General features: G+C 43.9%; 1 protein-coding gene across 1 annotated transcript in view; it reads right to left on the reverse strand.

The window, feature by feature from the left end:
• Positions 1-1,344: 1,344 nt before the first annotated feature.
• Positions 1,345-15,000, reverse strand: part of sema3e (sema domain, immunoglobulin domain (Ig), short basic domain, secreted, (semaphorin) 3E) — a gene marked incomplete at its 5' end in the record, with an annotated part of 27,620 nt that continues 13,964 nt past the window's right edge. The window contains 17 exon segments of the mRNA XM_083667210.1: positions 1,345-3,189; positions 3,509-3,642; positions 4,502-4,572; positions 5,232-5,398; positions 5,678-5,719; positions 5,938-6,029; positions 6,722-6,947; positions 7,395-7,539; positions 7,664-7,733; positions 8,219-8,333; positions 8,671-8,813; positions 10,606-10,722; positions 11,318-11,382; positions 11,384-11,409; positions 13,603-13,722; positions 13,941-14,000; positions 14,276-14,436. Coding sequence (XP_083523336.1) covers positions 2,635-3,189; positions 3,509-3,642; positions 4,502-4,572; positions 5,232-5,398; positions 5,678-5,719; positions 5,938-6,029; positions 6,722-6,947; positions 7,395-7,539; positions 7,664-7,733; positions 8,219-8,333; positions 8,671-8,813; positions 10,606-10,722; positions 11,318-11,382; positions 11,384-11,409; positions 13,603-13,722; positions 13,941-14,000; positions 14,276-14,436 — 2,309 coding nt within the window. The 3' untranslated portion in view covers positions 1,345-2,634.

A 15,000-nucleotide genomic window follows, 5' to 3' on the forward strand; every position in this document is an offset into this window, starting at 1 on the left:
ACAACAGTTGCGAAGTGTTCTGCAAGCCCAGAGATGCCAGATTCTTCCACGGAGAACTCATTGATCTTCTCAAGCAATTTACACTGTGTATACTGTATATGTATATATTTATATTATATTTGATTATATTTATATCATATATTGATTATATGATTCAATGTGGGGACAAAGATATTGTCAAAGTAATTATTGAGTCCTGTGAATGATTTGATACGAATATGAACAGGTTATGATTATTGTTATTATTAATATGATCTTTCTTTCATGCCTTTACAGCAAGAATGAACTGAAGAAGTTGTACGTCAGTCACGTAACAGCGCAATTCCTCAGTTCTCTACTCTCTATCAAGTTGATAAAAGAGCAACTTTCAGCATCCATTAGTGTCAAGACATTCCTGTTCATGTTCACTTGCAGGACAAACGGTCGCGAGGCTCTTGGACACACACGTGAATTTCGTTTCCATAGTGGTGCCTATCATCCAGCAGATTGTGATCTGGTTTGGGTTTTTCCAGACCAGAGCAAGAATCGAGTCTGTCGTGACGAAGGCGGTAGTCGATTTTCCATCATCCAGTGATGTTGATGGAGATCTATTGTATTTAACCATACCCCTCACACTGCCAGAGCGGGAGATAATTCGATGCTTTCAATTAGACTTTCTGGTCGAGGTTAGCTGCTTCGTCTCGTGGGTGATGTTAAAGTTTCTAAAGTGGCACTAGACACCCCTTGAACAGATAAATTGAGAGTCTGTTCAAAAGGATTGTGAAATTATTTTACACAATTGTGTTTGTGTGTCATTAGCTCAACTGGTCATAGTCGATGATAGTTTTTCTGTCATAAGTAGAGGTGTGGAGCATTTCTTTTTTTTTTTTTTTTTTTTACAGATGCAGCTTCTTCTGTTGGGTTTGGGGGGTCTGACCAAAATTAATTATTTTCAGAAGCATGGTCCTCCGAATTGTTGTCACTGCCTCAAGCAAACAATAGTGTTTTTTTGTAACTGTATCCCATGGACATAGCATGTGTTATGAGGGTAATCGGTGGACCAGGAAAGAGATTCTAGTGTTTGCCAGAATAAATGTCAAGCATTTTCGCACCAAGGTAAGGCGTGGTTTTAAACTCTGGATTGCCAACCGTTTTATTGTTTTAACTTGCTTTTTACACAAAATAAATGTAGTAAATGAAGATATTTCATGTCAGTGTGTTTTTAAAGCCTGCACATGCACAAGGCAATGGCCAGCCTTGTCACAGTCCACTGCTTTTATTTCCCCCAACAACATATCCAGATGAAATGTCAATATGAGTGATACTTATTTTATTTATTTTTTCCTCTGGCCACTTATGCAAGGAATCTGGAGGGCGGAGGAGGAGCATACACAAATACTAATCAATCGGTTCTGTCACACTATGACCATTTGGGCTCATGAATACACAGTTTATACATTTACCACATGGATGGATACACACTTGGTAACCTGAATCCAAAGCTTTTACCTATTGAAAACAACACAATCAAGTTGACATTTTTATTGAATCACAAATGCAGCTGTGGATATACACTCTAGGCCTATACATATCAACATAGGTAGATATTGACTTTTCTCAAGTGCTTGGATTATTCATTATTTGACTATGGGCGTCCATCTACAGTATTTCATTTGCTAGAGTCCACTATTTATCATCAATAGCACATTCTCAGTAATGTATTGTTGCCAAATTAAAAGTGCAGTGGTAGCTACTATATGTTACCATAACTGACCGCAATGTTTTCAAAGCTCAGGAAGTAGAATTTGACTGCAACATGAGAGTGGGTTCTCTCTTCCAATAACCATCCATGACTAACAGACTACTAACTGATTATGTAGATCTCCTGAGCCAAATAAGCAAACATGTCAAAAGATGAGATCTGCCCAAATATTACAGTTGGTGTTTCATATGTCATCTAGCATAAATGAAGCTTAACGTTACACTGTACACAAACAAAAACATAACAGATATAACACAGTACCATACTGTAAGCATACCACATTCCAGTTGAATCAATGACATCTAAAATACTACAAAACTCAAATCAGAAGCCTTTCATAATTTACTTACAGCAATACAGATGACAAGTGTTCGCCACCTGTCCATGTGCGTAAAAGTTGTGGATTTCCTCTCTCTCCAGGGATTCGGAAGGAGAGATTGTCACACGGTTAGCGTTAAAGAAGTTTCAACAACAGTTGAACGTGAGGCTGTCTTTGTCTTTGTTTGTATCAGGGTCAGTCCAGAGAGAGCTGCTGTCAGTTCTGCCTCTTTACCTCAGAGACCACGTCGTTCCTACACAGTTCAGCTCATCCAACATGTCTCTTGCTGTGATGGATACATCTGCTGAGTATGGGTGGGTGGGGGGTGGGGGTGGGGGAGGGGGGGCTAGGTTTGCACCTGTTATCAAAGGGGAATGAAGCATAGAGCATGGAACAAAACTATAATGCAGTTTAATAGTACAATAAGGACATTAGCATACGTGTGTTTCATGTTTTGTTTTTTTTAGGTTTTAGGTTTTATCCAACTGAATAAACAGGTGCAAACCTCACACCTGGTGAACACATGTAGCCAACCAGAACCCCAGTGTGTGTTTTAGTCCATGTCTGTTCCCTCTCAGGTGTCCAGGGTGTGTCTGGGGGATCGATGAGAGTTCTCCCCTCTCGCCCCCCTCGCCTTCTTCTCCCCCCCGGGGGGGGCGTACCTCCGTTTGGGCAGAGGACCCTTGGTCTTCCTTCGTTTCTTCTCCGAGCACCACACCCTCTCACAGTACTCCTCTACTCTCTGGGCGTCCCCGTAGCCAATCAGCTGGAGGAACTCCTTATACCACTGCCTGGAGTGAGACCCTGGGCCTGGGCCTGGGCCGGGGGTGAGATGTGACCCTGTTAGCCTGGGGCCGGGGATGTCGCTGGGGCCCGGAGGGGTAGTTGTAGAGGGGAGACAGGTGGTTGCTCCGGTCTCTCCGTCTCCCTCCGACTCCCCCGTCATCTGGTCCTTGCGTAGCAGCGCCCCCACCTTCTCCCCGCCGAGCACGTGCAGCGTGATGCGCAGTAGCGTGTGCACGTATCCGTGTTCCACGGTCTGGCACACGTACACGCCAGCATCTGAACTCCGCACATGAAGGAACAGCAGACCGTGGGACGTCGTGACAATGCGTTCGTCGCCTCTGACCTGGCGGGGGATGGGAGGGGAGGAGGAGCAGAGAAGGGAGGGATGAAAAGGAGGCATTTCTATGCATGGCTGCCCTTGAGCAGAGATGTAGGCTGAGCTCGTACTGTGGCACGGTGACAGCCAGAACGTCTCAGAGTGATCAAAGAGAAGAAGATACAGCGTTTTTTTCGAAATGATCTTTCCCTTTTTGAAGATGTGTGACTGTGTCTGCGTTTGTGATTGCGTGGGTGTTTGTGTACCTGTGAGCGTGTTTTGGGGATTTGTCTGTGTGTGTGTGTGTGTGTGTGTGTGTGTGTGTGTGTGTGTGTATGTATCTCACCTCCTCTCTCTCCGGTCCTCTCTGTATGAACCAGAGTACTCTGGCCTGTAGTGAACGGGGGGTACACTCCAGCAGAGTACTGTTACTCTGTACCCCATACACCAGCCTCTCCTCAGCCTTCTGCCACTGCTCCTCTGAACACACACACCCACACACACACACACACACACACACACACACACACACACACACACACACACACACACACACACACAATGAGATAAAAGAGGTTGTTAAGCATTCGATAGTCACAACCTCTCCTGACCTCTCTATTGTCCAACACATAGACCAGAAGAAAGCATTCCTCTCATCATCTGTTAAGTGTGTGTTAAATCACTTCAGAGTCACTACCAATCTTCTGTAGATTGAAGACCCATCTCTTCAGGCTACATCTTAACGGTCCCTCCCAAAGACCTCTTCACCCCCATTACCCCCCTGTACAAGTTTCTCTCCTGTTAATAAAAAAAATAAAAAAAATAATCCTTCTTCTCGCATTGTGACTGCCAATGGCCCCTAGTCTGAGCATTGATTACTTTATCTTGTGATGACTGATGGATAGACGATTCCCTTACTTAAACAAATGTATTTGTTGTAAGTCGCTTTGGATGAAGGCGTCTGCTAAATGCCATAAATGTAACATAAATGTAAGTGCATACAAGGGTATTGACATGTACTACGATACCCACACATTGACCTCCCTCTCACCTCAGCCCAGCCATATGGCATTGGCCAGAGTCAGATCACATGGTATCATCTCGGGCCAGGCTGTTTTGGAGGGCCATGAGAGCCATGCAAGCATGTCCATGTGTAGAACATCACAAACTCATTCAATTGAACATAAATCAGACGGATTGGAGGTGAAGCCCAGATGGAAAACCACACTCAAATATTGACGACATGCTAAAAAATACACCCGCACGAACGCGCACACACACACACACACACACACACACACACACACACACACACACACACACACACACACGCACTGACCATCAACGTGGAGCCCATTGCACAGCTGGACAGCATTACCATGGCGAACATCCTGTCGCCTGAACCTTCTGCTGTCAGGGAGAGAGAGAGAGAGAGATACAGAATACACTTGAACTAGTGAATACTGACAGATAAAATAAGATATCACATATTACATAAAAGTCTTACAGAGCGTTGGGAGAGCAAGGGGAAAAGGATGAGGAGAAGAAGAGACACTGAATAAAGTGCTACCACTGGATAAAGTGCTAATGTGACACCTCTGAGGTATAAACATTTCTAACTGTCTGACAGTTCACAGAGAATTGGATCAGACACACATACACACACACACCCTCCTTAACTGTGTGTGTGTTTGTGTGTGTGTGTGTGTGTGTGTTTGTGTGTGTGTGTGTGTGTGTGTGTGTGTCTGTGTCTGTGTGTGTGTGTATGTGTGTGCATGCGTGTATACACACCCTCTTTAACTGTGTGTGTGTGTGTGTGTGTGTGTGTCTGTGTGTGTGTGTGTGTGTGTGTGTGTGTGTGTGTGTGTGTGTCTGTGTCTGTGTGTGTGTGTCTGTGTCTGTGTCTTTGCATGCGTGTGTGATTGTGTGTGCATGCGTGTGTGGGTGTGTATACACACCCTCTTTAACTGTGTGTGTGTGTGTGTGTGTGTGTGTGTGTGTGTGTGTGTGTGTGTGTCTGTGTCTGTGTCTGTGTCTGGTGTCTGTGTGTGTGTGTGTGTGTGTGTCACCTCTTGGTGTAGACTCCAGCAGGGTAGTAACTGGAGCATGTGAGGCCATCCCAGGCACAGTAGGGGTCACGCGCTAGGCAACAGTCGGCACACTCCGAGCCGTAAAGGTCACACTGGTGCAGCTTCACCTGAGCCACGCCCACCTCCGACCCTACGTACAGCTGTTGCTATGGAGGCAACAGCACAAGAACACATGTGAACACGAGATATGCTGTTGCTTTGATGACCTAATTTACTCCATAATAAGATGAAAGGTTGATCATCATCTTCATGCTTCTTTGTACGCTTCCTCACATTATGACATATAAATAGTGGACGTGTAAGGCTTGTCGTTAAATGTAAATTCTGCACTCTGTTGACACCTTGAGGTTAAAGGAGAGTACTGCATATTAAGAGTACATTCAGTTTTGCACAGTAAGTATACTCCAAAAAAGAACTTTCCATACCCGTTTGGCTGATATTATCATCTCCGTTATTGGCACAGGGACCTGCAAAGCAGAAACATTAACATTTTTTTTGATGTGTTGAAGTCTAGACTTTCAAGTTAAAACAAAAAAATAAATCACTATAATTCTGTAAATACAATTATCGCCACAAAGTGGAGCACTGCAAAAAAATAATAAAAACACAACATGTATGCTGAATGTTGAAAGGTGTTTTTGTACATTTCTTGGCCACATAGTGGCACCAGGTAACATCGCTGTACCTTGAACACCTGCAATTCCTCCAGCAGAACTTCCTCGATAGTGTCTGTGTCTTTGTTGTAGATGCTGATCACTTTCAGCACAACTGAGTCATCTTGACGAGAAAAGAACATCCTCTCATGTCTCATGTCAGACAAACACAACCCCCCAAAAAAACATACTAAAGAAACGTACAACACCTCCACAGCCAACCACAATGTCAGGAAATGAAAGGAGGCCAAGAAGTATAAAGCAAGTCCTGTGAAATGGAATTCTCAGGTCAAATTGTTTTAATGTTGACTTTTTGACCTGCATGTTTGTCTTTCTGTGTTGATGGGCGAGGCTCCTCTACGAGCCCGTGTTAGGTTTCTTTCTCTACCCTGCACATACACTGTATATGTAATGACTGTATCTTCTTTGTTTATTTCTTTCTTTCTAAACTAAACTAAACTAAACTAAACTAAACTAAACTAAACTAAACTAAACTGCTGTGGATCTCAGAGTTATATATTCAACAGTCCCCAATCTAATTCTATTAATGACCAACAGCTGTTTTAAGTGTGACGTTATGGCTTGTGAAAAAGAAAAGAAAAAATGAATAAAATGACCACCACCCACTACCTAAACACAAACAATGTTTTCCAGCACACAGCTTTGATACCTGCTATAGTGCTGTAGGTTGATCTACTGTACTTCAAACAACGTTGTTCTCACCACTGGGCAGTTTCCTTGGGATTCAAAGCTTCTCTCAAACAGCCTAAGTCATACTCTTCTTAGTATATAACGCCAATCGCTCAATGTGTTTACCTGTGCCAATGTAAAGGACGTGGTAGTGCCCATCCTGGGCTTGGACGCGGTCCACGGCGATCTGGGTCAGTTTTCTCCCCCCTGATTCTGTCTGCAGTAGGATGGGTCTGCGATGTAGAGGGAGAACCGGACGGTACATCACAGGGTGGGAACGCACGAAACGCAGAACCTCATCTGGGAACTCCTTAGAACTGGAGAACCCACCACCGTTCACCTTGCTGGCACACTGGGGAGGGAGAGAGAGGGAGACCGGTGAGAGGGAGGGAGGGTAGAGAGAGGGGGGGGAAGGAAGAGAGCCAGAGAGAGAGAGAGAGAGAGATTACACTATGCCCTTCTATCAGAACATAAAAGCATAGAAAAGAAGTGTATTTGAGTCAGGCCCTCTCTCTCCTCCTATGACCTTTGAGGCAGTTACATTAGTTCTGACATTCAGAGGGGATGTTCAACACAGACCTGTAACACACACCTCCTCTCAAAGGGCAGCTGCCACAGTAACAGGGAGACTGCTGTGAATATATAATGTCGGCGCTTGAATAGGATATCATAGGACTCCTATGTGTTTGAAGATCTACCGAAGACACCAACATGAAGTCAGTTGTGTTTTGAAATATAGTATCACACCAAAACATTGTTCTACAAATAACCGAACTTGAAACTGTGTCTTTTGACTCACTGATCCGGGTCGTGGGTACGGGACCTTGCCATCGTAGGGGGTCCAGTGGTGCTCTGGTCTCTCCCGGTGGGCAAACGGCCCGATAAATGCTGCTCTGATATCATCCATGTGGTACACACACACCGCATAGCCCTTAAACACAGCACTGAGAGAGAGAGAGAGAGAGAGAGAGAGAGAGAGAGGGGGGAGAGAAGTCTAGGTTGAATACTTAAATTATTAACATTTGGCATCATTGAGAGAGCAGCCATTCTGGGACTCCCTGAACTGACCTTGTTGTGCTGAAGAGGCCAAATATCTCTGGGTTCTTCACGTCTTTGCTCTTCAACACAAACACGTCCTCTGGAACACAAACGAGAGGGGAAGACTCCATCAGACATCTCACATATCTCTCCTCTACAGTACCACTTCATCCTGTAACCCTGTCTCTTCCTGTGTCAGCTGATTTTGAATATATCTCTGGGGCTATCCCTAGTGAATCCCTGAATCTCCAGAAACACATACAGTGACGCCACTTAAAGGGGCAATCTTGGATTGGTACATCCATTTTGGGATATTGAAATGATATATTGCCATTTATTCTTGAAGAATACAACGTATAGATGCATACATATCTGGCATCATGTTATCAATTAAAGTTCAACATGTTTTTGGAACTTATATAATATGGTGATATGTTGTGGATATGTAAAACTAAACATCAGCTCTTAGTTACTTTTACTGCCTCATAGACATAATGACACACACACACACACACACACACACACACACACACACACACACACACACACACACACACACACACACACACACACACACAGCCGTACCCAGCTCATCAAAGTGTGTGTCAATGCCGTTAGCTCCAGCCACAGAGCAGATGAGACGGGTCTTGAGGAATGAACTCCAGCGGTTCACCAACATCCTCTGACCTCCCTGGTCATTCTGAGACACGAGAGGAGAGAAAGGAGAGATATAGAGTCAATCCTAATTGACTTTAAACATCCTCCCTAATATTGATTACAGCCAGGGTTGGAGTCTCTTTGATTTCTATTCACTCAATTCAGCAAGATAATTGAATTTACAATCAACTTTGGATGTAAAAATCTTCTCTTTTTCAGATGATTGAAATCATTGAAAAACAAATAGCACACAATAATTGAGTTGTAAATTCAATTGACTTCCTGAATTGACTGAATTGGAATTCAACTGACCCTAACTCTGATTGGGGTACATCAACTGACCCCAGCCCTGATTGCGGTACATCATACAGCATTCTTACCGCGCAGGCCCTTCCGATGCGGGTGTAGACAGCCTTGTTAGCCCCCTCTGCGTCCATCCCTCGCTCCGTAAAGAAATGATAAACTTTATCATCATCTCTGTCATCGTTATCAGGAATAACCGCAGACCCAATAAACTTTGGCTCTGGAGAAAAAAGGAAAACACAACAGAGAGAGAGGGAGGGGGGGGGGGGGGGGTAGGGAGAGGGAGACGGAGTGAGAAAGAAACCTATTAATCTTTATCAACAGTGCTTGTGAAATGTCACAACATGAAGCATAGTGGCTAATATAGCTATATTTTATTTATATTTTATTTTATTGTACAAAGCAATGGGTGCTCCGTTTGTATCATCTTCTTAGCATAACGTACATTAACATATAAATATACTGTACAACTAAGACCTTCAGAATCAGGCAGACAAAAGCAGCAGGCCATTGCTTCCAAAATGCCAATTGCAAAAAGCAATAAAAAAACAAACTGGCATGAATGCAAATGGGCTTTGTGGCATTGCTGTAGTGTTAATACCACACGTACTGTGCAGGTAGTAGATAGTTTCCTAACACATTCTGATATCTATCAACAAGCATTACTATCTTCACTTCCTTGAGGGAGTCCCACAATAAAGTCAGACACAACCTAAATTGAAAGAGAAAGGGACATCAGCAAGACCCTGTTCGCAAACCTGCCTCTTGAGACTTTTTTTTCCGGAGAAAAAACACACACTTGTCCTCTTTTGCCGAGGTAACAGGGTAAGAGAATACTTTTGGTAGCATCGACAAACCGTTCGATATGTTTGACCTTTAAAGACCCTCTCCCGGCATAGAATTGCTGGGCGAATAAACATTGATGATTATAGTGTGTAGAAAGTAGGATGCAGATTCGAAAAAAAACGCTTCTTATTTTCAGTTTATGGAGAAGTCATTGAAAATTTAAATTCAACTGACTCGAACTCTGATCCACAATGGGATGGTGGTACAACTGTCCACTGTGCAACTGTTTCTTTTTCATTTACTAGTCTTAATACACTATACTGTATTCTGTAAGGTGGCAGGTCAGCTGGGTACAGCAGTATTAATTGTTATTTCATTTATTTTCTCTCTTTAAAATAGGTTCCTTTTGGGCTGAAGTTGGGCCCAGTGTATCCATCGTAATATCTATCCTCTCTTTTCATTTCAATTGTAAGTAAAACATTTTGGAAAGATACTCCTTGTAGACTAGCTAGCTATGCTCTATTGTTGTTGTTTGCGTGTATTCTATCCAATCTGCAGGCAGCACACGTTGATGACCGTCTCCAGTACTTCACCAATGTGACCAAAAAGGCTGACTCAACGCTCTATGCGGACCTTTTTGGACCGAAGGGACAGATCCACCGTGTTGACATCCACTCAAATGATAATGCTGATCTGACCTCTGTAAGAGGACCTGTTGTAATCACTGTTTTTTATTCCACCGCATTCCAGACCACTATGTTCCCCGCAAAACCTGGACTGCTGGTGAAAGTGTGGTTCTTGAAAGTGAATGACACAATTTCGATTTCGGGAATGAGATGAATCATTTTTCACTTTGAATTTGAATTAAAAATTGTTATTGAAAAAATCTGTTAAAACAGAATTTGGAATATGTTGTCTTTGTGTAGTCGTTGTGATTTATTGATATTTCATTTATATATGAACACACTTCACATGTCAGGAGATATGCAGTAGCAGCAACGTGAAGGTTATTAATACTTCATACAGCACACATCATCAATTCATGCATTTCAAGAAATGTACACGGGTTTTTCAGTGACAAAATGAAGGATGTTACATCTATCCTCAAGTTTCGAAAATCAGAAGGTCGCAGTGAACTACAGTACGAAGGAGCAGGGAGACTGATGAACGGGTCATTAACACCATCATGACACTGAACAAACAGGCGTGTGAACTCAGACACCCACCGTTGAGTTGTTGTCTGTCGTCTCTCTCCGTGCGTGTGTAGCTCTGGTTGTTCAGGCGACACAGAGCCGGGTCGTTCTCCCAGTAGTCTGTGTACAGGCCAACATACAGCTCTCCCCCTGACACAGTAAAACAACATGGTAACTATTCACTTCAAGGTGCAATCCGTAAAGGATTTATGAAATGGTTTCTAACTGCTTTTTAAACTGTCGTTTATTTGTTCATTGATCATTTATAAACCATTAACAAACAGTTATAACTTACTTAATTTACATTCTCAATAGCCACTTGGTACTTGCCAAATAGTGAGCTTAGTTGCTATCGAACTATTTCAATGAATGAGTTATTACGTGTTGTTAATGGTTTTCAAATAATGCATAAACAAGTAAACTGCAGTTTATAAACTGGTTATGAACTATTTATAAATTCTTTATAGACGGCACCTTAAAGTAAACTGTTACCGACAGCATCAATAACTGAGTGTGTGTGTATGTGTTGGTCTGTGTATGATATAGATATATATATCATATTACCGGTGTTACACATTCATTACAAACTAGCTTCCACAGGATGGCAGTATTGTCTTAGTATTAAACCATTAAATTGTGTTTTTAAATGGTTGGACTGAAGAAAATGAGCATAAGACTTGAAAGGCTAATACAGAAAGAGCATCTCTCCTTAAAGACATATTTCCACAGTGACAGTGTTTCTTACTGGAAAGAGTGGAGGTACAGGGGCTTTTGTGGTCATAAGGACATCTTCCTCTCCCGCTCTCAACTCTCCTCCTCCAGATGAAACAGCCTGTCCTGAGGACCAACAGAAGTAGTGAGCAACGAAAACACACACCACACACACACACACACGCACATGCACACACACACACACACACACACACACACACACACACACACGTACACACAGACACACACACACACACACACGTACACACGTACACACACACACACACGCACACACGTACACACACACACACACACACACACGTACACACGTACACACGTGCACATGCGCACACGCGCACACACACACACACACACACACACACACACAGCGTTATGCTTACATAACCCCAGTCGGTAATATGAGGACTAGAGAGATAGAGGGAGAGAGGAAGTTAGAGTGATGGATGGGAAAGAGAGTGAAAGATGGATGAGAAAGAGAATGATGGATGACAAATATGAAGGCCCAATGTGGATGCCCAGCTCTAGACTGATCTTGACTGTCTCTACCCACCTGATCTGCCCAGTGGGAAGACATCCCCCCCATAAAGTGTCCAAACACACACACACACACACACACACACACACACACACACACCAAACTTCCTGCACAACCATAGAGATGATGATCTGAGCCCAACCACAGTGTTTTTGACTTTCACTATCAGAGAGCATGGCTAATCTTGATTTATGACAACTCACAAGCCCCTACTGTGCCAATCCTTTACCTGCTGTGTGTGTGTGTGTGTGTGTGTGTGTGTGTGTGTGTGTGTGTGTGTGTGTGCGTGTGTGCGCGTGTGTGTGTGTGTGTGTGTGTGTGTGTGTGTGTGTGTGTGTGGCCAGATCCTCGATGCTGTACTGTAACTGAAGCCAACTATAACAGAAGCCATCGCTCGTATGACTATTCAATCAAAACCACAACCCTGCGGTGCTGGGTGGGTCAAAATCAACATGTTCCCACAGAGCTAGATAGCTTATTTGATTTGGAAAGTCCAATAAAGGAGGGATAGCAAACAATCCCACTCTCCCTGTCGTCATTTTCCATCTGATTTAATCACAAACGTGTACAGTATATTATCAGCTTTGATTGTTATCATCATTGTTGCTTTGATATTTCTCTCGTTTAACCCGTAGGGGAGAAACGTCTGTCATGACAACTCGTACATGTGATTCCCAAACAGTTTTGAACAAGAACCAACCAGATATTGTTGTGGTTTTCTTGAATCCACACTGTAAACATGTGTTAATTAAATGTCTGGAGCTTGGGTCTTGACTCACACTACGACCATAAGGAAGCCAGCCACGGTATGACGATGTGGCTCCCAACCCATCCTGAAGCTGTGTATAATTTCCTGTTTACATTCATTTTGGTAGAAAACTAGACTTTTCAGAACATTCCAGTGACATGACCAGAGAGAAATAGAGGAGAGAGAGAGAGAGAGAGAGAGAGAGAGAGAGAGAGAGGGGTATATTCTGCATGACAAACCCCTGGTTGACTCCAATATGAACCACATTGGAGGAATCTAATCATTTCTCTGGAATGTTCTTTAATATTCACTTTCTCCCATCTCTCTCTCTCTCTCTCTCTCTCTCTCTCTCTCTCTCTCTATCTCCCCCTCTCTCTCTCTCTGTCTCTCTCTCCTTCGTGAGAGCCTGACTGTACGCACAGTGAAACACCAGATACACGCAGAAGGTGTATCTGAAACACCAGATACACACAGACCTTGAGTGTGACCTCAGCCATTGTAGCATTCTTCTCATTCCTCCAGTCTCTCCCTCACCCTTGTCCTGTTCTTTATTCTAACGAAGGCCCGGTGGTGGTGTTTGTTTTTCCTGCCTGGCCTGCAGTCAGAGATCATATCAACTAACTCAGAGTCAAACAAACACACACTCCTACTCTCACAGAGGACCCACGAACGACAGTAACTCTCTCTCTCTCTCTCTCTCTCTCTCTCTCTCTCTCTCTCTCTCTCTCTCTCTCTCTCTCTCTCTCTCTCTCTCTCTCTCTCTCTCTCTCTCTCTCTCACTGCTTTTCTCTCTCTCCTTTTCTCTGTCTCTCTTTCTCTGTCTCTCTCTGTTTTTCTCTCTCAGAGGACACACAACTCAACCAGAAGGTGTTTTAAGTGTTTTACAGGTCATTGAGGAAACAATGACCCACCCCCAACCCTAACCCCCCCGCCACACACACACACACACACACACACACACACACACACCCTCCCAACAGGTAAAACCTCCCCACCCCAGCTGCCCCCTTCTCACCTGTCCTGTGTGTCCCACCCTGACCAGGGCACAGAGAGGGCTGAATGCTCCAGTTCCGCACGCCAACAGATGGGTGTGGTTATACTGATGCAGAACCTTGATGAAGTTGGCACACTCTGACTGTAGAGGGGGAGGGAGGGAAAGGGGGAAGAGAGAGGGAGGGAGGGAGGGAGGGAGGGAGGGAGGGAGGGAGGGAGGGAGGGATGGATGGTGTCATGACATAGTTATTAAGATATATTAAGATTCACTCATCAATGTCGCATGGATTCACTATTACAAATACAGAAGAATTCAAAATCTAGCGTTATTTAAAGGATAGTCAGTGACTAGTTCTCTACCTTCTCTCTGCCCTTCATCATACAGTCTTCTACCTGAGACTCAGAGCTGGCCCATTGGATCTGAGGAGAAGACACGGGGAAGACACCTTAACATCACTGGCACTCTGTTGCACCTACTGACCTAATGGTATACGAGTTGAAGATGTTGCACACACACACACACACACACACACACACACACACACACACACACACACACACACACGCACGCACATGCACATGCACATGCACAAACATGCACACGCACGCACGCACACACACTCACACACACGCACATACACACACACACACACACACACACACACACACACACACACACACACACACACACACACCTCTCTGTGGTGTGTGTTAACCCTCTCCAGGCTGAGGGAGTAGAGGGTGTTTTTGGCCCCTACGTACATCCTCTCATGGCCCTCGTCCAGCAGCAGGGTCTGGGGCTGCAGGGACTCCCCGGACCCCTGGAACACCCACGTCCTGTTCAGCTCCCATAGCTCTGCACAGAGAGAGAGAGAGAGGGAGGGAGGGAGAGAGAGAGAGAGAGAGAGGGAGAGAGAGAGAGAGAGAAGTCAAATAATGTTGATCTTTAAAACAGATCATAAACAATACACATAATAACAAGCACACACACACGTGGATACACACACATCATAATTCCTCTCCGTTTTTTGTGCGTTTTTTTTGGGGTCAAGTGTTTTCCAATCCCAGTTACTCAGTGAGACCTTCATTTACATGCAGAGGGAGTGACCTGCAAATTCCCCCATGAGTCTCAGCCTGGCCCATGATTAGGGCAAATATTCACAGCATATATTTGTGATTCAGAGATTCCACCATTATCTTATTCTGTCCTGGGATCCAGCAGGGTAATCTTTCCAAATCTTCCCACTTTCTTTCTTTCTTTCTTTCTCTCTCATTCAACTCAATACCTTGAGATTCATTGAATTCATCGCATTTACTGTACTGTGTAGTACTGTGTACTGTACTCTCTGGTAGGACTACTGAAAGCTTAGGACACGTTTAGTACATTTTGAATACGTTGACTCTGCTAAGGAAAACAGTA

Source organism: Argentina silus (genome assembly GCF_951799395.1).
Source record: "Argentina silus genome assembly, chromosome: 3".
NCBI lineage: Eukaryota > Metazoa > Chordata > Actinopteri > Argentiniformes > Argentinidae > Argentina > Argentina silus.